Consider the following 23,616-nt stretch of genomic DNA (forward strand, 5'->3'; position numbering starts at 1 on the left):
GAAGAGTAGCTTTAAAAGAATATTTAAAAAAGTATTAGAGTAAGTTAGTACTATAGAGTATAAGATAAATAGAGAAGTTAGAGATATTAGTAGCTATATATTATTTTTCTTTTATTATAGTTTCTAGTAGTAATAATTACTAAAAATATCTAGTTTTCTACTAAAGTATTATTTTTAATAGTTATCTAAAGAGTAGTTTAAGTAAAAGTAGTAGTAAAAGTAGAAATTTTAGAAATAGTAATAATAAAACTATTCTTATAGAAAAATAGTATATTACTATTAGTAGTATAATAGTTCTTACTATTAGTATTATAAGTACTACTATACTTAAAGTAGTAGTTTTACTTAGATAGAATAGTAAGCTATATTTTAGTCTAACTATAGTTATTATAAGTATTAAAGAATTAAGTACTACTAGTAGTAGTAGTAGTAGTAGTACTACTACTACTATATCTACTATAAAAGCTATTAGTATTAGAGCTACTACTAGTTAAGTAAAGTAACTAAATCTAAGCTTAGTAGTTATATATAAACTACTTCTATAAGTTACTAAAGTAGTACTAAGTAAAAGTATTATAACTATACTTTATAAGTTAAATAGTATACTAAATAAGCTTTTAATTAGATATATTAATAAAAGCTATAATAGATATAAAATAGCTAATCTAAGTATTAAAAGCTTTACTATTTTTCTATTATAGTAACTTATTATAAAGTAATATAGTAGTATTACTAATAAAGTTAGTAGTATTATAGATATAGTTAAGTACTTAGAAAACTTTATTAGTATTAATAAAGACTATATAATATATTAGCTATATATAATACTTAACTTATTAAGCTATAGAGCTATAAAAGTAATTAATAATATAGTTAATTTAGTTTTTTAGTATAGTATAAACGTTAGTTTTCTTAAAAAAGTTCTAGATAGTATAATACTAGTACTTATACTTATTATAGTTAGAGAAGTTACTATAAAATATTTTAATATTCTTTAGCTTTATACTAGTTATAGTAAGATTATTAGATACTAATTACGCTAGATAAGATAGCTATAAACTAGATAGTAGGCTAGACTAGTTTATTATAAATAGAATAGTAAGTAGATTATTACTATAGCTAATAAATAGATTAGTAGTTATAGATAGTAGTAGTAGAAAACTAACTAGATACTAATAATCTAAGGTCTAGCTATTATTATTAAGATAAGTATAGCTACTAGTAGCGCTACTACTAATATTAATACTACTATTAATATAAATATCTAGATACTACTATAGCTAGTTTTTATTATTTATAAGCTTACTAATATAAGTATATAGTTAAATATTAGAGTTATAAAAGACTTATAGCTTTTAATTAAGAATAGTAATTTTAGTATAGTAGTTATTCTTTAGCTTAGTTATATAGGCATACTTTATAGTAAGTAACTTAATTTTAATATTTATACTAGTTTTAGTCTAAGCTCTAGCGCGCTTAATATAAGTATTAATAGCTTTTTTTATAAGCTATACTTAGTTATTAAGCTACTTAATTTACTTTTTATAGTTAAGATAATTATTTATAATAATAACTATATAACTAAATATAGTAATAGAGTAGTTATTTATTTTAGTACTAAATAGAAGTTCTTATATTAGTAAGAATCTTCTCTTTACTACTAGAGTAGATATTAAAAAAATAAAAATAAATAGTATTAGTTTTATTATTTTAGTCTATATTAAGAAAAGTCTAACTATATAGATTAATAGCTATCTTAAGAAACTAGTATCTAGAGTTATAGTAATACTTTTATTTATTACTACTATTATTAGTATTATTATTAGCTTTATTATTTACTTTAAAGCGTACTCTATAAGTATATTAATATTTAGTAAAAGTAATTTTATACTTCTTATATAGCTAGGCCTTCTTAGCTTTACTAATATTAGAATTAGTTTTAAAGTTACTTAGCTTATTATTAAAGTCTTTATTAAGCTACTACTAAGTCTAAGTATTATTAGAATTAGTAAGCTTACTACTATTACTACTAGTAGAGCTACTTTTAATAGTATTCTAAACTATATTATTAGTAATATAGAGATATAAAATATAGAGCTACTATAACTAGTTAGTATTATATACTTTACTTAGATAAGCTATAGTAATCTATTAGTATTATATACTAAATATATTAGTCTATATTACTTTATAACTAGAATATAATTTATATATAAAAGTTAGCTTATTTTAAAAAAAAGCTTATATAATATAAAAAATATAATTAAATAAGTATATAATAGAATATAAGCTATTAAGTAAAATATAAAAGTATAAAGACTTTTATATTCTAGAGCTAGCGCTAGTTTAATTTAATTAAACTAGACTAGTTATATAATAATATAATTAGATAAGTATAGATAAAACTATAATATTAGTTAAGATACTATCTATTAGTAAAAAAATAGTATATATCTTTTTTAAGTATAAAGTATATAAAAGTACTATTAATCTAGAATCTAGTTAACTATATAAGTAAAACTTATATAGTATAACTATAAGTAGACTTTAAAAAATAAGTAATAAATAATTTACTTTACTATTTTTTATAAGCTAGCTTTATACTAATACTATAAAAAACTTAGTACTTTAGTAGTACTTACTTTTAGCTTAAAATATAAGTAAAATATATTAATAATATTATTTATAGTTATAGCTTAAAAGTATTAATAAAGTAAAAGTTTAGAGATAGTAGTAGCTATTAAGTAATAGAATCTATGTTTAGGCAAATGTTTAGGCAAATATGTGTCTTATGTAGGCCGAACGCGAAGGAACGACTACTCTCGTGATTACCTATACCTACTCCAGCAGATCAAACCTCTTGCTCCCCTCCCGTGTTGGTGTGACAGGTACATACCCATCGTCGCTGTCCTCTGCTGTTGGCGTTCCTCCTCCAGCCAAGTAACCCATCTTGTTTCCATCGAAGATCATGCCACTACGCCTGCCACTCCTTGGCGCATTCCCCAGCGTCATCGGTCTAGTCGTACTGCCGTTGAATGATGAAGGCGAAGGCGTCAATGGTGCTGGGAGTGCCGAGAGGCGGAGGGTTGGTAAGGGAGAAGAATGTAAGCTGGAGAACACGTCGTCGTATTTTTGAGCTAGGATCTCAGAGCTCTGGCGGTGGTGCGTGGTGATGGTGAGGCCTTGTTCGAGGGCTGTAGCGAGGGCTTCGATATCGCCGGTAGAGACCGAACGAGGACGGGTTGGGCGCAGTGGGATTTGTGAAGTGATTGGTTGTTCGCCGTTAACCTTCTCCTTGCCTGATGTGTCTTCGGGCCAGTCATCGTAGGGAGGCGAACGGATGTAACCTGCAGGCTGTAGGCGACCGAGTTTAGAAGCCTTTTGTGCCAACTTCTCGTTTGCTTTGATCAATCTCTCCTTGTCCTGCAGCAGGACAGCGATGTCAGAACGCAGTTCACGGTTCTCGGCCATGAGCGCAATGGCATGGTTTCGTGATCGCTCGACCTCGTTGTCGTTCACTGGAGATGAAGACGATTGCAGAGTCTGGTGTTCGTGTTTGTTGTGACCTTGACGAATACCATAACGCTCCAATGGTACAGTGCGCTCCTGTTGCATGGCTTCGTAGAGATAGTTCATCTTGATGCCTTCTGTAAATTCCTTCGGGAGTTGCTCTGATGTTGCAACTGTTGTAAGAGGCTTACCTGTACGCAGATGAGCGATGCGTGGGCCGACTACCATGTCCAGAAATGCATGCAGACGTTCTTGAATGATCGTCTGCCACGACTCGTACTGTGACCCTTTTTGTGGCTTCAGATGGTTTGCCAACTTGTGCAAGTCGTCCAACTTCGACTGTGCAGTCTCGAGGGCTTCCATCGTTGTAGCATCATGCGTAGGTGGTTTGCTTCCTTCTGCAGCGAGAATACTGTGCTTCATCTTCTCTGGATCGGCGAAGCGAATCAATAACGTGTGGACTGTCGGACGCGATAATCGAATTCGATCACAGATGGAGTCCAACACAATCAGATCGAAGCCATATCCATCACCCGCCTCTTGTGTCTTTGCCAGGAACTCTCCCAGCGCAACCCACCCACGCATGTCCATATTGTCGATTGGTGCATACCAAGCCTCTGGGGTTTCCGGCAGCTCAACGACCTCGTAGTATAGTATCCAGATGAGGAAATTGGAGAGCTGCGTAACGTTCAGGGCGTCTACAAATGCTTTGGCGAACCTCGAGATGATTAATGGTGACGCTGCTGGTACCGGTGATGACGATGGTGGCGTGAGCACTCGATTCTGTACTTCTGGCTCGCGAGATCTACCGAAGAATCTTCGAAAGCCATTCTGACGACGCTCGGGTTGAGAGCCAGGAGATTCGGATGATGTAGGGGTCGAAGGCCGCATGTTAGTAGATGGTGTAAGACGATCCGGCCGAGACTTCCTGCCCATCCTGAGTATGGAAGGCTTACGTTGAAGCTTGTCTGATGAGGCCATCGCTGTTGGTGGTTGTGAAGAGCTTCGATGCGGAAACACTGTAGACTGGTTGCGGCTGAGTGTCGGTTGAACTTTGGTTATGGCTCTCGCGGTGAAGCACCGGCGATTCTTTGCTCGATGTTAAATGATTTGAGATTCACTATCCCAAGGTGAGCTTTTCCAATGGTTGTGATTGACGTGTAAAAGTGATTCATCGCATGCAGCCTAAGAGAGACTGATTGAATCGCTCATACTGAGCCAGGTAGACTGTGGGAAGTGGCAACTACACACGGATTCACTCCAGAGGCTGCAGGTGGATGGCTCCTGATAGTAGGGATTGCTATCACGGCGCAACCCAATTTCTGCGCAATGTCAATCACCAGCTGCCCGATATCAGTATAGTCTGAGCACCGAGCAACACTAGTCGAAACGCTGAGCTTGATTCCCGTAACGCAGAAGGACGGACAACTGGTGTTCCACCGGCCGCAATCTATTCGTCTGAGCAATGGCTGCCTTCACTTCAGAGTATGTCGAGGTGCTTCCTCGTATATCTCGCATGGAAGTCGTTAACAGTGTGGTATTGATTCGTCTACGTCCTTCTTCATATCGGTATATATCGTGTAGTAAAGTGCGTGTCGGTATGGTAGATGTGTGCGTATATTCTCGGCTCTAATCTTCATCATGGCTTTGATGCTCGTCATCCGCAAACATCTTCGGTAGATATAGTTTCGTATTCTCGTATACTAGGAACGTGACGACTGTTGTTGGGATGACTCGTAGCGTGTTGGGTATAACACTGCGAAGGTTAGCCTTGTTTTCCACTGGTGTGTAGAGCGCAGGGGCTCTCTTACCCCTTGTAAAACGCCAGGAACCCTTCGTTCTGGTACGTCTTCCTGAGCACATCTAGCAGCCCATTATACTGCTGTGCAGCGTTGTATTGCTGCAACCGCGCCCGTATAGGTTGGTACGGGTACGTGATTGCTCCAGCAAGTAGCTTGCTTCCACCGCTCATATAGACGTATTCCCAATTGCTCAGCTTGTCTTGCCCGCCGATATGCGTCCCCCTTCTCTTCTTCATGTTCTCGTATATGCTGAACTGTACGGCGCCGTGCAGCACACCCAGCGACGAAGGCAGGAAGCCTGCCCAAAGCCCCTTCAGTCCTCGGGTTTCGTATACGTGTTGGAGGCCAATCTTCATGGACTTGTATGCGGCAGGGTGGTTTGCGCCACGCTCGAGCATGCGCGTTTTCACGACCCAGATAGGATTCGTGCAGGCACCGGTGAGGAGACCTAGCGAATGGTTAACGATGCCCATAGGAGTTCCGTGTCTCCAAACATACCAGCGATGATACTTGCGGAGAAGAACTCGGCACTTCCCAGATGCTCGCCCTTCTGCCTCCTACTTTGGAACAATTCTTTAAGGTTTCCGTAGAACAGAAAGTATAGACCCCAACCCAGACTGTTGCCGAGAAGGTTCGGCCATAGTCCTCTGTATAGTGCTCGTACGCCTCCTTCATCTCGAATCACGTTTCGTAGAATGCGGTATGAGTCGCCAGGTCGCGATCGACTGGTCGTGTTGAGTTGAAGGCGGTTCTTCAGCAAGTCGAGTGGGTGGGCAGCAAGACAAGAGACAACGCCAGCGCTGAAGCCAGCTACGCTCTCAACCAGAGATGCAGATAGGGCGCTCCTTGGCACGTTTGCTCGTTTCGTTTTATCATTTTGCTCTACGGGTGGGAATGCGCGGGGCATTGCGGGTTCGGATGGTGGGCCGTCCAAATCGGCAGGAACATCCTCAGGCTCGGTGGGATGAAGATGGTGCTGAGAACGTTGCGATATCGGTGCTATATCATCGCGGCTGCTGTGCGTGACTGGAATCTGCGCCGACGATCGTGGAGGGGAGAAGATGTCGGATGCGGACTCGGTGGAAGCTTGGGCCCACCCGCGGAGCTACTACCCGCGAACACCTCGCGTGGGACTACGTCACCGCACGTGGCCAGCACTGTGAGCAATGCAGCATGTCGCGATGGTCTGCCTGGGCGGCACATTCACAAAGGTAGAAAGCTCTGATGATCGTTTCACCGAAGAGAAGTCTCTATCAAACTACATTAAACATACATGCCGCATCTCTATCATACGCCCGCACCAAACTTCTGATCCGAGCAACAACTCGCATCCGCCTTGCTCTCAGGCTTCTTCTCCTCCCCAAACGCCATGCGACTCAACTTATCCACAAGCGTACTTCCCTGCTTAACACCACTCGGAACGCTGCAATAGCTAGGCGGAATATCCATACAAGGATTACGTGTGAAGAAGTTGCGCGGTCGCAGCAGTAGCGTCATGGGCTCAGCAGGCATAATCGGGAAGTCTTCCGGTGAAGGGAAATGCGTGATTCCGAATGTGTGCCACAGTACGACATCGGTGTTGTCGAGGTTTTCGTTTGGGTTGGCTTCGATCCAGGCGGGTATGCCTTGGGATGGCTCACCAGAAGTCTGGGGGACGTGACGGCCTGCTGGGTGGAGTTGTGTGTCGTCGTCTACTGTAGGTCAGTCATGGGCTCCGTATATGATCTTTTGGAGATACTCACACTTCGTGACATGTACCGCATGTCTCGCGAAACCGGCGCGCTTCCATACCAAACTTCCAGGCTTTGGTAGCAGATCAGGCACTTCCCTGCTGACCAGCTTGTAGGAAGCTGGCTTCTTGCTGTATGGGTTGAGCTTGTTCGTATTGGCCATCTCCCATGTTCTGCTCGTTCCGCCATTGTAGTCAGTTGCCGCCTGCTCAGGGGTGCTGAGTTTCGTCTTCTTCGCGTAGAAAGCGTTGCCGTACTTGTTTTCCGCGCTACCGACTTCGCCTTCGCCACGCATCGCATCGACCATGAAGACGGTGTTCTCTGGTCCATCAATATTGGGATCAATGCGCATGCAGAAGAGATGTTGATGGTTGTGCGCGTTCACTCCGGGGTACACCTCAGTTCCCCAGCCCTTCAAATCTTCGCCTGGAAGCATCGCGTAGGTGTTCAAGATACCGGTTAATTTGATCTCCAGCTGGATGGTTCCGTCAAGATGGAAGATCCAGTATACGCAGTACTCGTAGTTTGCAGCTGTGAAGATTTGCGAGATGATGAGTTTGCGAGCACGAGTAACAGTAACACTGTCATCTCGGAAGTCTGTGTGCTTGAACAGGATACCGGCATCTTCCTCATGAATGCAGATAGCATTCTTGATCGTTGTAGCCTGGCCCGCTCGGTTGACAAAAGCAGCGTCCATGTAGTGAATTGCGCCCTTGCAGTCACAGCCCAGGCTAAGTGAGTTGGTCATGTAGCCACCGCCATATTCTCCTAGATCGAACGCGTGCTTACGCTGATGTGGGTGTTCTGGGTTGCCATAAGGTACGACCATCTCTGCGAGCGATAGGCGCCAGAAGGTATCGCGAACGGTGCCCTTGTCGTCGAACGTGATGTTGGACAAAACCAAGCCCTCGCGGTAGTTGAAGCCAATGTGGAACTTCCAGTTCGCCCAGCTGATGTATCTGCCGTCCAATTTAAATGAGACGCCTTCCGGCTGTGTGATGTTGATGGGCTTCAAATCTGTCTTGAAACCACCTTCAGCCTCGATAGCAGCTGCGTGATAGTTGTTTGGCGGGGCCTGATTCAGCGGTCGACGAACTGGTGGGACGTCAATGTGAATGATCTCCTGGGTATCGGAGTTGTAGATTGGGCAGAAATCCAATGGGTACGTGTATTGACAGTCATCGGGGTGTGGGCGGTAGTACATGAGCGCTTGCTGGAGACGAACTTTGGTGCCGAATCGCTCATCGTAACCAATCGTCCAGGGATCGCAGTACACTTTGTGCATGTCCTCTGGTGGAATGCCAATCAGACCGCATTGTTCGATGACCTTTGGGTCTTTCCGCACAATCGTCTCCACAATCTGCAGGTCTTCCATTGTGATCTAAATCCAAGTCAGCAGGATCAAAATCGCACTCCCACACTCGCTAACGTACAAGTGGCTGAACATCATCAGTCAGCGCCCAGCTGATGATCTTGCCTTCGGTCAAATCTGCGTGTCCATCATACACTTTGCTGCCGCGGCCAATGCAGACTACATCAGCAACTCGATGTGGTCGTGGAGTGTGCTCAGGATCTTTCAGCCAATTCATCATCTCCGCTTTACGCGGCTCTAACAAGGTGATGGCGTTGAAGAACACATCGCTGTGCTCTTTCCGGATGATAGCGACTGCGCGTTCAATCTCCGACTCGCTCAAAGGATCAAATGGGTGTGGTGGCTCTCCAACACCCGTAATGTGCGAGGCTGCTTGCTTCAAGCGGTCGAGCGCCATAGTATGGATGAATGTGATGTGAGGGTGGTCGGATAAGGTTGATCGCTCAAAGCTGTCAGGGTCCAGCGGGGTCTTATATACTGGAGTCAGATCAACGGTCCAACGGCATCGCAGCGCGATCTCAAATATCTTTCTTCGAATCGGATCACGGCCTATTGGCGAATCAGTCAAGTCATTAACGCATTGTATTATTCCCATCTGTCAACTCAGAGCCTTGAACGTTGTTATCAACACGATAAGAAGAGGCCGCGGGACTATCGCGCCTCTCACGGTTAGTCTGCCCCACTTCTCCACGCACCTTGTCCTCTGGGCACGATGCACCGCATGCATGACAGCTACCATCTTTGGACGCTGCACTGTTCTTCCATCGTCTATTCATCGAAGCTGTGCGTGTCGTCGCAAAATCCCGATGCAGTAGGTCCACGCGACAGGGCGCTGAGTGGGCAGGTACGGCAGTCTCGTCAATCGTCGGACAAGAAGGTCCGACTGTGCGGGCTGCGAACTCCGAGGTCGCGATGCAACAAAGAACATGCACTGAACCATAAGACAAGTTTGTCCTTTTATGGAGTGGCAGTAGCCTTCTCGCTGACTGGTGGTATCGCAAAACCTCCAGGCACCTTCGGGAAAGAGCTTCCTCTCGCCCTGAACCTGCTTCAACGTTGTCTGGCTCTCAACCGTACGGTTCTGCTAGTAGTTCAGTTGCGGAAGGAGACACTATCGACAACCACGAACGTGCCCGTTTGATCTCTTCGCATATGGCTTGTAGATCCTCGTATTTGACCAAGTCGAGCGTAATGGCAGTCTCTGAGTTGCAACTCTTGCCGGAGTGGATATCCACGTGCTGGATGCTCTGAACGCTCCTTCCTGATATTGAAGGAGCGACCACACGATGGGTAGGTGCTTCTGGGTCAGTACTGATCTATGTAGTCGGGTCCCATCAGATCCTTCCATTCGTCAGCTTTACACTCATCTGGGCCGGCACCCTTCTACCTCCGACTCTTTCAACCTCGCGGCGCCACCATCGCTAACCTTCCAAAGACGATCGTTCGGGTCACAAAATGACTAGCGACACTCCAGACGTTCGCGTTGACGATTCTCTCGATGCCAACTTGTCTCGCCCCGGCGCAGACATATCCGATTACCTGTTACCCCATGCAGACGTCGCCAGCGAGCTGGAAGAGGACACCGGCGCTGACAAAGACGATGACCCTATCAGCTCCTACAAGTCTACCTCTGTCGCCGCAAGAAAGCTCAGGTGGTTAATGTCGGAACATCACAAACCAGGAGGGAATTACCACAGCGACTATCTGTACCTAAAGCTCGTATCGGTCAGCCAAATAAGATCGATACTGAACAGCAGCCTGCTGATGCTCAGCAACATACATGACCGTCTCGACAACGCGCGTATACTTGGCTATCGCCAATCTGATGACCTGGAGCTTGCGGAGGGCGAGACGCAGATCGGCATATCGATGCTGCGGGACCATGCCTTGTTCATGTTTAACTTCATCGATGACAGCCACGCTGAGCTCTTCGACACGGACGACCGCATATACAAACTGCTGCCCGACGCGCTCCGCCGATGCCGAGATCGCTTGATGCCCGGGGTCGACACCCAAGCCAGGATTACCGTGGACGAAGTGCAGCGGCGCCTGGACGAATTGGCGCCTGGCGCTGACGATGGGCCTCTCACGTTTGGCCCAGAAGTGATGACACCACTGTGCAATGCGCTCACGCCCTGGCTTGATGGGTTCAGACCGGGTCAGCAGGTCGAGGATGCTGCTCAAACACCAGCAGGGTCGGTGGACAGCGGCGGAGGGGACGGCTTGGTGGCTGTCAGTGGCGCGGCAGAGGACAACCACGCCTCCCATCACACGCCCAGCACGATCTGGCTTACGAGCCAGGTCATGCTCCAGAGACTGACAGTACCTCAACAGCGCGCAATGGTTGTGCTGCTGCCAACGGCGGTGATGTGGGCGCGACAAAGATCCCCAACATTTGATGACAACTGCCACCTCTTGTGCTGGGATGACTGGGAGCGCGCAATCGCCTGGCACGCCGATGCGCAGACCCCAGGTGCCAGTAAGGCAATGACCCAGCCGGGAGAAAAAGCAGCTTCGCTGAATGATGCGGCGTTGGCTACGCTGATGACGCTGGACCTGGTGCGAATCAAGACCCAATAGCGTCAGCAAATTGATCATGCTATAGTATAATTCGAGTAAACGCAGAAATGTGTTCATGTATTTTCTGCTACGGTAATCTGCCCTGAATAATGCCCGTGATGGTCCCCCCAGTCAGGTATCTCCTCCACGGTAATCTGCACCTAATGAAGGCGCTTCCAAGATAGTTCCCAACCAGTTCTCCTCCACGGTAATCTGTACTCATTGAGGACGCTTCCATGATAGTTCCCAGTAATCTCCTCCACGTCGCCATCTCTATCTAGTCATCAAGAGAAATGGGGTCATCCGCTTTGTTGCCTGCCTTGAAAAGCGGCTTGAGGTTCAGCTCCGACTTCTGGTAGACCTGAGCAACAGCCGTGAATGTTGCGGATTGGTGGGTTTTGCCAACAACCAACAGCCGCGCCCTTTGCACACGATCTTCCACCACTCGGTGCACCTGTGCGAAGGCGGACCACATCGTCAACGGGATGACGTCGAGTTCACGGTACTGGCCCTCGTCATTCCACCAGTGGGCCACTGCCTCGACGCTCTCGTCGACAATCCTCAAAGCAAGCACATTAGGAATGTCCTTTAGCATCTCTTTGAGGACATCCTCATCCCTAAGACCAGATCTGTAGCGAACATCGTTCTCGTGGACCTTCAAGTACAAATTGGTCGCGTTCTTCAGCCGGAAACCAAGATCTTTCTCCGTGTGGTCATCAGCGTTCTGCTTCTGGACGAGTACCATCGCGGCGTGCACTTGCTGCACCAATGTCTTTCGATGCTTGTCGTCTCTGTCATCTGCCGATACCTCCTGCGACTCGGTTTCCGCCTCGTCAAATGCCTGCTGCGCCTGCTGGAAGTAGAAAGGGCTGACAACTTGGTTTTCGAAAGTGATGTGGTTGCGCTTGAGATACATCCATACCGCTGTAGAATAGCAGTAGGTGTCGCGGTGGTAATTGCGGGAGGGTAGTCGTGCTACGAATCGAGAAAAGTACTCCCAAGGGAGTCCTGCCGGGTCTGTGAACCGGGCCCTGTCTACTCTGAGAAGCCCAGGCGTCTGACCCATTTCTTCCGTGAGTCGGTCGAAGTGCTCAAGCAGTGTTTGCTCCGGGACTTTGAAGGTAATCTCGTTTCTTGTGGGTGGTGGCAAAGCCGGAGTTGAGCCCTCAACATTAGGTGCAGGCAAGGTAATCTGCGGTAGCTGCGGTGGATGCGGTGGATGCGGTGGGACTGGACCTCCAAGACTGGGTGCGGAAGGAGTAATCGGCAGTAATTGTGGTCGCTGCGTCAGCCCGGCTGGAGAATGCTGTAGTGGGGTTGTCGGTTCAGGTGAATCTACAGACGCATGGTTCGGGTATGGTTGCGGCTGCGACGCCCATGCTGGTAACTTGTTCTTGGATGGTGGGGTAATCACGCTGGCAGTTTCTCCAGACACATTTGCCTTCTGCTTCTTTGCAGGAGGAGCCTGACTAGTAGCGGGAGGGTCATTGGACTTGGCGGTGATGACTTCCATGAAGGGTATGAGGCGCTCGAGGCAGGCGAGCTTTGCCTCAAGGGCAGCTCGAACCCGCTGTTGGCAGATGAGCGCACGGATGGGGAACTGCACTCCCTCTACCAGTACCTCTCGCACCATCTCTTGTAAGTACATGTCTTGGGGCCGCTCGTCCTGCAAGTAATCCACGAGCGCGTTCAGACCTTGGTCGTACGTGGCGCCGTGCACTGCGGCATGCTTTGACTGCCAAAGGCCGTAGCTCTCGGTAATCTCCGCCTGATTTGCGGCGATGCGCTCGTTGAGTTCAGGTTCGGCGAGGCGGAGGTCATTGAAGGCTGTCGAGAGCCCTCGCAGTGCCTCTGCCCACCTAGTGTCGTTGTTGGCGGTCATTCCGCAGTTGGTATGGTGTAAGGTGGGTGTAAGTGTGAGGATAGTGTGAGGAGAGTGTGAGGAGCTTGCTGGTTGCGGACTTCACTATACCAGGCTCCAGGCGAACGGATGTGGACGCCGAAAATCCTCTCTCACCTAGGATTTCCAAATGCGCTAACTGTATTCTGGATGGCGGGGTAATTCGAGCGTGACCGGCGTTCCTGCTTAATGTGAAGCTCTCACTTCATGTGAGCTGACCGAGCGCTGTCGGCGGCAAACATCTCAGTGTACTGACCTCGGGACATGCGATCCCGGCGATTCAATCCAAGTGACAACCTTCTCGTGCGCCTTGAATCCCCTCCTACTGACACCGCAATGGAACGGGATGACCAAACACCACCCTGTGGAGGCCAAAAAGTCAAAAGTGACACCTGGAGTGATGTCTCGTACGAGAGACTCCCTTCTGAAGTGAGGAATGGTGGGTTATCCAGTCGTCTGGCGAGCCTTATCTAATGTATACAGATCGCGGAAGAGACTTGATCGCGCAGCTGTCTGATATAAACGAGAATGACCTCCTTCCTGACCTACGCAACCTGTGGATTACATTCCAATTACATGAACTGGACGCAGGCGCTGCATCGAAAATGACCCAGGCCGCAGAGCTGGAGGCACAGTCAGCGGCTCTAGTGGCACAGGCTGAAGTGCACAAGTCTGAGGCTGCGAAGATGCGAGTGGATGCCGCGAGGACCTACGCAGAAGCGGCAGAGCTGCGTCTTCGCCGAGCACGGCGGGATCTAGAGGCATGGCTCTCCACAGATAACAAGACATAGAGCAGTCTTTGATGACCAAGATGAGGCTGGCAAGGCACCTAGGCAGACCTCTACTCACGCGAATCATGTCTGCACAGTTGCGTTCTTTAATGACAACGATTCTCCAATATATCCTCATTCACGTAGCCATCTAAATGCAAGTGAAGCCGAAAGGCCAGCCGCAAACTGCACCATGTAGAGGTGGTCCGCGCGTTGCCCCACAATGCTGCTGCCTATTTTGTATCTCTCACCTTTTTGTATCGCTCACTACCTGGGCAACAACACCCGCACTCCACGATAGTCAGTCGCCCACGTCGTTACAGCGCAATGACTGCCGAAGCCTCTCGCAGCATGACGTAAGTACTACTCGGCACGCTACACTGAAGCTCTGCTAACCAGCTTTATCAGCGACCTGCCCGTCCTCCGGGTCGATGACCGAGAAGCAAAAAGCGATACCAGCAGCTGCAGCGAGAACGGGCTTACCCAAGTTTTTTATGACTCTCTTGAGCAACCGTACAGCACCTCTGAGGATGACAAGGCGACGTACACCGTCAATGACGAGCCAGTCATTCTAGATCTGTACCCGAAGCTCCGCTACGAGAGTATCAAGATTACCGGCTCGCCAGAGGCCTGGGTCGACAGCGTGTTACCAGGAGCGGTGATCCCGCGCGACGTACCAGTTCCGCTGGCTTTCGATGACATACCCGATGACCTTCGTCAAAGCTTCCCGCTTATCAAGTACAATGGTTCCTACAGCTCCCGGAACTACGGCCTGCACCAGCAGGTCGCCGACGACAAGATGTGCATGAGAGCATTGATGACACCCGACGGATGCGAGAACGCAGACTGCTGGTTCCAGCACCTGCCGCCTACCACAATCCATATCGCATTTTATCTGACGCTGGGACCACTCGGCAAGAAGCTGATATACAACATCACCAAGCATTTTCTCGCGCAATATCCAAAGTATCGTCATGGAGAAACCCCCAAGGTCGGAAAGCGGCCCATTGGGCAGATTACTGCTAGCATCAGCGAGGAGCAGAGGGACGACGTCATGCCGACCGGCCTCATGAAGTACGGCCACGTCAATATGACCGCGCTCAAGTCGAGCATCCTTGGCGACCTGTTTCAGGTCTGGGATGAGCTACGACACAACCAGGCATGGGACGACGCCGTCGCAGCGCTCTCGCGGGCCACGATTACCCCAAGTATCCCTTCTGTGGCCAGCAAGACGCTGGAGCAGCTCAAGACGCAGAAGAACCCGGCTGCTCGAAAGCTTGCTCTAGCGATGATTACTGCAGCGCAACCTACCGCGACGTCTACTATTCCCAGGATGACCCCACGCGCACAGCCCGCAGCTTCGATTACTTCGTCTCAAGACACCATCAACAAGACGGTGCAGAAGACAGGCAACACCAGGAAGAAGCCAGCTACCAAGCCAATGGTGCCAACTGTGGCAAACATGGAGTCAATGAACCCCGGTAATGACGCCGACTTTCATGCCAAGGCAGAGCAGCCCCGGAAGCATCGCATGCTCAACGAGGACGGCTCATTTTCAGACAAGGCACCAGGTCCGGAGATGACACCAACCGAAGCATGGGCAGAAGCTCAGATGATTACCAATCCTGCTGTTGCCGCGATGACTGAGGTCGATATGGAGCGCGCTACCGCCGAGATTCCTGAGATTACCCATGGGGACCCTCAGCCCGCTGGTGTCGAGATGACTCGTAAGGAAGGGGCGGCCTCAGTCCACACAGACACTGATGATGGTTTTTGAGAGGAGTAGGGACAACTTACGTACATCTGGACAGACAAATGTCGCTGAGAGATGGGCGGGACAAGGAACAAGTACGTAGCTCGATTACTGAATAAAATAGTGTCGTCATCCTCTCTTGATTTACATTCGTGTCTTGACTCATGACGGTGTTTGCGATGATGGTACTGATTCAACGCCTTATGTAAATTCCCAGTGGGCATTCTTGTGGGTACCGCCGAGGGTTTATAGCGTTGGCGCTCTACCTCGCAGACCTGTTCGGGATTCAAATACATGTCGAAGGGACGAGGAAGGCCTCCGGATGCCTCTCATGACCGTTGTGTTCAGCGGCAACATTGCCTACGCTGTGTGTGGTCGGCGAGACCGCAAAGACACGTCTCTACTCCGGGCAATGCTGGGCTGGTAGCAAGAACGTCGCCTGTGTCGCTCAAGCAAATAGGCCGACGACTGTTAGTGAATTATTGACTCGGCCAGCATCCCCCATCATATATGTCGAGACTGCACGATCGCAAGGTCGAGGTCTTCCAGGGTGACGAAACATGCCACCGTCTTGTAGTAGCGTGCTTGCGGAGCGAAAAGACACCAGCATCGTAGTTGGCGACTCACTACCGGTGAGCTTTAAAAGTCAATCTATTCTTCGAAGTCAGTCATAGCAAGCCAAACATATCTATCCGGTGAGAAACAGCAGTGTAAAAGCTATGGGGGAGGGCATTGCTGGTTGTTCGGGTCGGGCTGGGGGCAACTTTCATCGCCAATAATCGTGTCTGCGGGCGCGTCTAGTGAGGTGGTTGATAAAGCGCAGCATGTAACCTTAGAAGGCTATCTGGGCAGCAAATGCGCCCTGCAGAGGCCGTCAAAGTTGATATTGCCAAAGGTCTGGTCGTAGTCTGCCGCGCTGTAGTCAGGTAAACCGCGGCATTTCCAGCGACTACACTGAGCTTTTGACATTGAGCACCGTCATAGTCCCGCATGGGTCTGACGATTATCATATCATTCATTAGAAGAGTGCCGTTGTGAGAGATCACGACGGATTGCGGGAGTCGTGTGGCGCGCTCGCAGCGTCTGTGAATCGAGTGAATTCCAAGGTATCGTGACTCGCCCTGAGGCGGAAAAGTTCGTATAACCGCCATAGTTCACGTGAATATCGTGCCTCTTTTGCTTTGTCCTTGAAGTGCTACGCGAGGACGTCCCGTGGCTACGTCTGTATCTCCATGTTGTCGCTATCCCAATGTTGCCTACACCGCTTGGCGCGAAACTGTACCCTAGTATCGTCACCTCCACTCCTAGCTCTTGTGTCGACGATACTTCTTCTTGAGAGGACCTGATTGGATACGTGTATGTGGCTTTCGGCAGTTGTGGGTCGGAAGATGGCCGCACCGCACTTGGATCCCATGGTACTGCTGAAGACCCTTGCGACCAAATACCCTCTAATTTTCAATATCCATCGCGAACGAATAAAACGGCTGACACAAGAGCGCAATGTCTTCTATTTTGTTATCTTACGCGTTGGAAATGTGGCGCTGGAGAATGTACTCGCGTAAGGTTATTGTTGCAACTGTCGAACGAAAAGAGCCTGTGGTGGATGTTGCGGGTGGGAGACCTGGCCGAAAGATGTCGAGTCCGCAATATTGGCGATGGCCATCTACGCTGACTGATTTAGACATATCGCTAGATACGTTCGGCGAGCGTGCTTCTCGTACGGCATCGGTAACATACAAAGCACATGAGACGACGAGCAAACCACACCTCCCGCATTTCATACGAAAGAGAGAAGTATCGCATCTCCAAGAACCTCTACCTCTCAAGACACTCGTCACGGTTCCGCCTGTTGCGACTGCGCCATTCCTGTATTGAACCTCGTCCTGGCGACTTTAGAAGGGAATACATGGAATTGGGTCCTGCATGCCAGTCTCCGATGGCAGACGCGTCAAGGTAGGCCACGAGTTACTGTGGTCATCAAGCATAAGCAATCAATGGTTTTTGGGAACTTGCCTAATTAGGAAACTCGCCAAGCTATCTAAGGGTTGTTGTTGGGTCATCGCAGATCTACCATCGCACAGTGCCTGGTGCAGTGCAAATTCCACTTCTAGTCTTTTGCCCATTCTGACCGCCTCGCTATGCCGTCCTCGCTGCCTGCCTTCGCCTCAGCATCTCCACCACCGCCCTGGAAGACTGGCGAGCTTCGGAGTCATCGTCAGAATCAGGATCGTCGGCGTTCATGGCATCTTCTAGCTCTTGAATTTTGTCATCGAGGTCGTCTTCTGGCGCGGCCTCGCCATCGTAGTCATCAGCGTCACGCTGCAGCCTCGTGATATCTGCCTCGAGCGCGGTAATGTCTCGCCGGATGGCATCCGCGCTCTGGCTTACCTGATTGGACGCGGCTGTAGGATTTGCGTGGTGCGCTTCCAGCAGTGCGCGCTCCCGAAACAGGTTCCCGTCGCTGTGGTTTTGATCTTCCCGCCATCGCGCGCATGCCTTCCAAACACCAGGCCATTCACGGGCGGGGAGGTGCCCAAGCAATGCGCTCGTTGTCTGAATCCCTGCTTGGTAAACGCCGAAGCCGCCACCAGTCTCGATCATGCTGTCGGTAATCACACTGATGAGAACTTCGGCGACTGGTGCCTCGCTCTCCTGCAGGAAGCAGACTGCATGGCCCTCGAAGCTGAACAGTGGGTAATCGACCTCTGCCTGGAACGCGGCCTGCACCATGTGCTGGAACCAACTGGTGCCTCCCTCGTCGTGTTCGTGCAGACGTTGTGAGACCGACACAGAATATCCGACGTAGGTGCATGGCCGCTGCATAGGCGTATCAAGTTCATCCGCAGGAAGCTCATGAATGCGGTCCTCGAGTGCGGTGCACCAGGTCAGTATCTGCATGACTCTCTGCTCGGAGCCATTGAGAAAGCGGTAATGACCTTTGCTGATATCCCGCCCAGAGGCCTTGGTCGTTCCCTTTATGTTATCCAGGCTTGCTGCCGCCTCAAATGATTGGTCATCGCCAGAGACATAGTCCCGAAGTCTCTTGGCTACCCGGAGGTATTGGTTGGGTGTGGGTGCGTTGCCGTCCTTGTCGACAAGAAATCGGATATAGATCCCTGGTGCGTTCTTGTCGTTTGCTCGGATGTGCCACATCGACTTTGAGTCGTAGAGGAGATTGTCGATGTCATCGTTTGACCGGGCAGCGATGCAGAGGTTACCGCCGACTATAGCCTCCAGGAGGGCGGCGGGTATGGATGCCATGAGCTGGATAGTGTTAGCGTGTGGTACTGTCCGAAAGACAGAGTACGTACATATACAGCGGTGACCCGGAACTCCGACTCGCTCATGCTCCTTGCAACCGCATGGTAATCGGCGAGTTCTTCAGCATACGCTGCTGCGGCAACGAATGTAAGACCCTTCTTCAGCTCCGCACCGTAGTCGAACCGAGGTCGTCGTGCGTTGTCTCTTGCTTTATCTTGCCGATCAACGGGGATAGGAAGGACGGTCGTGGGGACTTGGCCTGCGTCGAGCTGCAGCTGTTCGACCTCCCTCTGGTTGATTCTGGCGCGGCTGAAGTCATCGCGGCCACGTGGGGGGCTCGATGGAAAGTAATGGGACTGAGTCTCCGTGCTTGCACGAGAGGGACCAGCGAGCGGAGATGACGGGCGCGCAACCCCTGTAGCCCGCCTTTGTTTCCCGCTGTATGTGACCTTTGTGTTTCCGGTCATCGTGAGAGGGGTAGAGTGAGTGGAGTGGAGTGGTGTGGGTGGTGTGGTGTGGTGTGAGTGGTGTGGTGTGGAGTGGCCATGGGCGGCGGTTGGAGGTGCTAGTCCAACCAACCCGGGTCGCGACTGCCAGTCTCACGTCACCGTCATGACGCATACAGAAAGAAGCTTCATTTTGCAAGTTATGCACGATACATGGCCTTGAAATGGAACTATGCTAATGCCATATGTGCGACCGTCCAACCCATCACGCTTCTAGGGCCTCCGCTCCAGTAACTGACAGAAGGTAATCTACCGAGGCGTCTATCCTCTCTCCTATTGCACGAAGTACAGTCATCTTCGTCTCCAGCTGGACGATGTAATCGCGATCAGTCTTGACTGCCAGCTGAAATTTGCTTACATCTTCGCAGCGTCGCTGCACGACAGCGTTGCCAACAACCTCCAACAGCTGAACGCGTTCCTGCAGCTGGGAGACCTCGTGTCGAAGGTTCACAGTCATCTGCTGCTCAGAGCGCAGGCTGTCGTCGAGCCCTTCCGCGCTGCGTCTCCATGACCACAACAGCCTGCGTGTTTGCGTTGCAAGTGAGACGAGGGTTGCATGATATCGTGCGTACGCCTGTGCGAGGTTTCCATCCGTGACGGAAGGTGCTGGTGACTGAGGCCTCTGGGCGCCAAGTGCATGGAAGGCGGCGTGGATGAACCCATCGAACAGGAACTTTACTACGCAAAGTCTGATGTAGAGTCCGCGACGAGCTTTCCTTAGCCGTGTGTAATTCCCTGAGAGGTCATCAATGGTCCCATGGAGGAGGTAGATCTTGCGAGCGAACGTGACGTTCCAATGCGCCAGAGTCGCGTTCATGTCGACGAGGCCCGCGTTGCGGAATTCCAGCCTCGTGTTCTGAGTCTCCAACGTCTCGATGCGGTAATCCAGACGCTGCACCCTATTCTGCATGTGACGGCGGTAATCCGTGCCAAGGCTGGAGCTTTTGGCGATGTCGTGGAGCGTTGTGCGTAGAAGCGCAATCTGCCGCCCGAGCTGAACGGTCGATCCTGCAAGCATCTGGTTAAGCCCAGTGAGGTCATCGATCCGGCTCTTCTGCCTCTGTGCAGTTGCGGTCAGGCTCAGATGGGAGAATAAGACGTTGCCGACAGTTGAGCGAAGCACGGTAATCTTGTCCCGTTGGGCCCGACAAAAGGTCGTGAGCACATGGTTAATGCCATTGACCGTGTCAATCTCAGTTGCTTGTTGCTGCACTTGCAAAAGCAAGCCTCGACGGGAACCGAGTAATCGAGTGTAATCATCAGCTACCTGGCCCAAAGTGGAGCTTAGTAGCGCGATGCGGCCTGCAAATTTCACATTCCAAGCCACAAGCATCTTGTTGGTGGAAGTGATGTCATCTCTCCGAGACCTAGCTGTCTTGATGGCAGCAGTGAGGGTACGGTTGCGAGCTTTAGCTGCCTTGATCTCATCCATGTGACCAAGTGCTGTCTTCAGCATCTTCGTGTGCCGACCGACGAGGGCGTCATACTTGGTGGAAAGCTTTTGGCGTGCAGTCCGAATCCATTGGTAATCGCTGGATACAGATCGAAAGGTGCGCTTGAGTAGTGCTATCTGCCGAGCGAAAGCGCAACACCAGGTCACAAGGCTGGTATTTCTTGACAACAGGTCGCTATGTCGCTGAGCCTGGAGAACTGCAGCCCGGGTCATTGTAGCCAAGGCATTCTGTTGACTTTGGTTCCGATCAGTCGATAACCGCAGTTGCCTGCGCTGGGTGGCCATCTGCAGTCGATGAGTCTTCTTCATGGCATTGATGCGGGTTCTCAGGGCTTTAGCGGTGTTGGAGGCTGCCTGGGCCTGTTGGTGGATCCGGTCATCATTCTGCATCAAGAATGCCTCCAGCTGCTCGCCGGCTGACTTCTGACTGGCGACAAGCTCGTCGACCTGGCCGCGTAGCCTGTTGGACCGCGAGACTGCAGCTTGGTATACTCCCTGACTTGCCACGAGGTCGTCGCGAAGCTGCGCGCTTGATTTGTCTAGGCTGTCATTCTTCTCTCGAAGCTTGTTGTAGTCATCCGTTAATGTCTTGATCTTGTCGCAATGTTCCTCGAGAATGCGCTTGTATGTGTCCTCCGTAGTGGTTGTATGTAGATTGGCATCTTGTGCAAGCGTCGTCGCCTTGTTGAGTTCGCCTCGAGCAGTGGTAAGGTTGCAATCGAGCTCACTCACCCGCTCTCGAAGTTCATCCTGGGCGGACTTCAGATCGGTGACTTTCTTCTGTTCGTCGACGACAGCCGCAGCCTTTTCGTCCAGCCTTGCCTGGAGTCTGTCCTGGGTGGTCTTCAGATCGGCGACCTTCTGCTGCTCTTGGTGCAGTGTTGCCTGGTCAGTCTTGGTGGTCTCGGCGGCTTCATCCAGCTTGATCTGAAGTTTGTCCTGGGTAGTCTTCAGATCGGCGACCTTTTGCTGCTCTCGGTGCAGTGTTGCCTGGTCAGTCTTGATGGTCTCGGCGGCTTCATCCAGCTTGATCTGGAGTACGTCCTGGGCGGTCGTCAAGTCGGTAACCTTCGTCTGCTCTCGGTGCAGTGTTGCCTGGTTAATCTTGGTGGTATCGGCGGCTTCATCCAGCTTGATCTGGAGTACGTCCTGGGTGGTCTTCAACCCGGCCCTCAAGGCGAATACCGTATTTTGCTCTTGGACTAGGGCTGCCTGGTTTGTCTCGGCAGTCTTGGTGGCTTGATCCAGCTTGATCTGGAGGTCATTCCTCGTATTCGTCAAGTCGGTAATCCTGTTGCGTTCAACTGTGAGCTCTTCACGCAATGTCGTATTGTTGTCATCGGCTTGATCCAGCTTGATCTGGAGGTCATTCCTCGTATTCGTCAAGTCGGTAATCTTGTGGCGTTCAACTGTGAGCTCTTCACGCAGTGTCGTTTGGTCGGTATCGGCTTGACGCAGTTCTTGTTGGAGGTCACCTCTCGTATTCGTCAAGTCGGTAATCTTGTTGCGTTCAACCGCGAGCTCTTCACGCAATGTCGTTTGGTCGGTATCAGCTTGACGCAACTGGGCTTTGAGGTCATCGTTCGCGTTGGATAAAGTGGTTATTGTGTTGCTTTTATCTGTAATCTCTTGCGCTGATGTGGTTCTGGCGGTGTCGGTTTGAAGCAGCTGGTCTTGGAGCTCGTCGTTCTTAGCCTTTAGATCGTGCACTTGGCCTTTGTGGTCATTCAGGTCATGGCGAGTTGTCTTTAGGCGTTCCTTGTACTGGATAGCCGATTCTGCGAGTGGTTAGCAAAGGCCTGCAATGTGTGTGGAAGTTGTGCGTACTGCGTGAGGCCAACAGAGCCTCCGCCACAATGCGGTCAGTATCCCCTCGACGGTCTGCAGCTTCCTCCAAAGCCTGCTTGCGTTGGGTCAGTCGACGGAAGGTCAACTTCAGTGCTTGCTCATCCCGTGCATTGCCATTAAGGCTGGACCGGTAATCTGTCTTCAGGATTGTGAGCATATGGCGGAGTGCATATGGTCCAGGTGTTGCCATTGAAGCCTGCTGCGGTGTGGCCATTGGCTCAAAGTGTGGTGATGAGGGTGGAGGGTGGAGGGTCGAATGGAGCGAAGGTCAGACGAGCCTTTGTTTGGCTTGGCGACGTGCCTGCCGTCTTCCAGCTGGATGAGTCCTATCGTCCCACAACTCACCCCACCCGCTCGCGCATACGGCAAGGACGATGGCGAGCCAAGCAAACATCTACAGTGTCGATGGCATCGCGGACTGCCTGTTGCGCTACCCCGTCGAGGACCAGGAGCACTTGCTTGCCAATCTGACAGATGACCGACTGCAGGCTCTTACAGAGGAACTCACTGCGAAGCTGAGCCATGCTGACCGGGGCAGCCGCGTGTCAGTGCTACGCATCATGGTGAATACAGTGCAAGTGCTGTCAAGGCCTGGTGAGCCTCCTCCTACATTGCTAAGTGGCTGAATACTGACCCGTGCAGATCCCATTCGAAGTCTTGATGAGCGCAATGCCATAACGCTAAGAGATGACATGATGCAACTCTCCTCACCGTCGAGAAGCCGGTACCTACAAAGGCTCAGCCTGGACGAGCTCAGGTCACTGGTAGCCGTTTCCGCTGCCCACGCCGAGCATACGGGGGCCCTTCAGATCGCCGCTAGCCATCTGCTCGACACTGCAGAAGACCCGAATGGAAAGGATCACAAAGTAGAGCAACTGGCACCAAAGCAAGCTCCGCCTACTGCCGCCCAGACTATGGAGAGACGACACTGCCAGTTTCCACCTTCCATCGCGCAACCTGCAGGTAGAAGACCGCTCGATCGACTAAACACAAGGACGGTGATGACTAGGAATGGCCTCAAAAGGAAGATGACGATGCTAGACCAGGCTTACCACTTCAAAGGCTTCGGCCGACGATCTGTCTAAACGCACATGTGGCAGTGATGTAAGTTCGGTCAATGAACAAGGCGAAAGGAGACGTCATTTCCTTCTA

At 49.9% G+C, this 23,616-nt stretch overlaps 9 protein-coding genes across 9 annotated transcripts; 4 read left to right on the forward strand and 5 right to left on the reverse strand.

Annotated features, from left to right (window-relative positions):
- Window positions 1–2,838: 2,838 nt before the first annotated feature.
- Window positions 2,839–4,491, reverse strand: J4E85_010972 (uncharacterized protein; the record flags this gene model as incomplete). The annotated part of the gene is made up of 1 exon (XM_051475175.1): window positions 2,839–4,491. One exon carries the CDS (start codon window positions 4,489–4,491, stop codon window positions 2,839–2,841), a length of 1,653 nt encoding a protein of 550 aa, XP_051321039.1.
- Window positions 4,492–5,139: 648 nt separating this feature from the next.
- On the reverse strand, window positions 5,140–8,811 carry J4E85_010973 (uncharacterized protein; the record flags this gene model as incomplete). The annotated part of the gene is made up of 6 exons (XM_051475176.1): window positions 5,140–5,266; window positions 5,322–5,760; window positions 5,811–6,267; window positions 6,606–7,003; window positions 7,055–8,423; window positions 8,476–8,811. The coding sequence occupies 6 exons, from the start codon at window positions 8,809–8,811 to the stop codon at window positions 5,140–5,142; spliced, it is 3,126 nt and encodes a 1,041-aa protein (XP_051321040.1).
- A 1,058-nt stretch (window positions 8,812–9,869) lies between these two features.
- On the forward strand, window positions 9,870–10,994 carry J4E85_010974 (uncharacterized protein; the record flags this gene model as incomplete). The annotated part of the gene is made up of 1 exon (XM_051475177.1): window positions 9,870–10,994. The coding sequence occupies one exon, from the start codon at window positions 9,870–9,872 to the stop codon at window positions 10,992–10,994; it is 1,125 nt and encodes a 374-aa protein (XP_051321041.1).
- A 256-nt stretch (window positions 10,995–11,250) lies between these two features.
- Window positions 11,251–12,855, reverse strand: J4E85_010975 (uncharacterized protein; the record flags this gene model as incomplete). The annotated part of the gene is made up of 1 exon (XM_051475178.1): window positions 11,251–12,855. One exon carries the CDS (start codon window positions 12,853–12,855, stop codon window positions 11,251–11,253), a length of 1,605 nt encoding a protein of 534 aa, XP_051321042.1.
- A 354-nt stretch (window positions 12,856–13,209) lies between these two features.
- Window positions 13,210–13,664, forward strand: J4E85_010976 (uncharacterized protein; the record flags this gene model as incomplete). Its single annotated transcript, XM_051475179.1, has 2 exons — window positions 13,210–13,312; window positions 13,357–13,664. 2 exons carry the CDS (start codon window positions 13,210–13,212, stop codon window positions 13,662–13,664), a joined length of 411 nt encoding a protein of 136 aa, XP_051321043.1.
- Window positions 13,665–13,970: 306 nt separating this feature from the next.
- On the forward strand, window positions 13,971–15,420 carry J4E85_010977 (uncharacterized protein; the record flags this gene model as incomplete). The annotated part of the gene is made up of 2 exons (XM_051475180.1): window positions 13,971–13,999; window positions 14,052–15,420. 2 exons carry the CDS (start codon window positions 13,971–13,973, stop codon window positions 15,418–15,420), a joined length of 1,398 nt encoding a protein of 465 aa, XP_051321044.1.
- A 2,112-nt stretch (window positions 15,421–17,532) lies between these two features.
- Window positions 17,533–19,124, reverse strand: J4E85_010978 (uncharacterized protein; the record flags this gene model as incomplete). The annotated part of the gene is made up of 2 exons (XM_051475181.1): window positions 17,533–18,660; window positions 18,708–19,124. The coding sequence occupies 2 exons, from the start codon at window positions 19,122–19,124 to the stop codon at window positions 17,533–17,535; spliced, it is 1,545 nt and encodes a 514-aa protein (XP_051321045.1).
- A 244-nt stretch (window positions 19,125–19,368) lies between these two features.
- J4E85_010979 (uncharacterized protein) lies at window positions 19,369–22,678 on the reverse strand (the record flags this gene model as incomplete). The annotated part of the gene is made up of 2 exons (XM_051475182.1): window positions 19,369–22,394; window positions 22,444–22,678. 2 exons carry the CDS (start codon window positions 22,676–22,678, stop codon window positions 19,369–19,371), a joined length of 3,261 nt encoding a protein of 1,086 aa, XP_051321046.1.
- Window positions 22,679–22,838: 160 nt separating this feature from the next.
- On the forward strand, window positions 22,839–23,549 carry J4E85_010980 (uncharacterized protein; the record flags this gene model as incomplete). Its single annotated transcript, XM_051475183.1, has 2 exons — window positions 22,839–23,058; window positions 23,107–23,549. 2 exons carry the CDS (start codon window positions 22,839–22,841, stop codon window positions 23,547–23,549), a joined length of 663 nt encoding a protein of 220 aa, XP_051321047.1.
- Window positions 23,550–23,616: the final 67 nt, after the last annotated feature.

This window comes from Alternaria conjuncta (genome assembly GCF_024043145.1).
Source record: "Alternaria conjuncta strain BMP 0040 chromosome Unknown scaffold_28, whole genome shotgun sequence".
NCBI lineage: Eukaryota > Fungi > Ascomycota > Dothideomycetes > Pleosporales > Pleosporaceae > Alternaria > Alternaria conjuncta.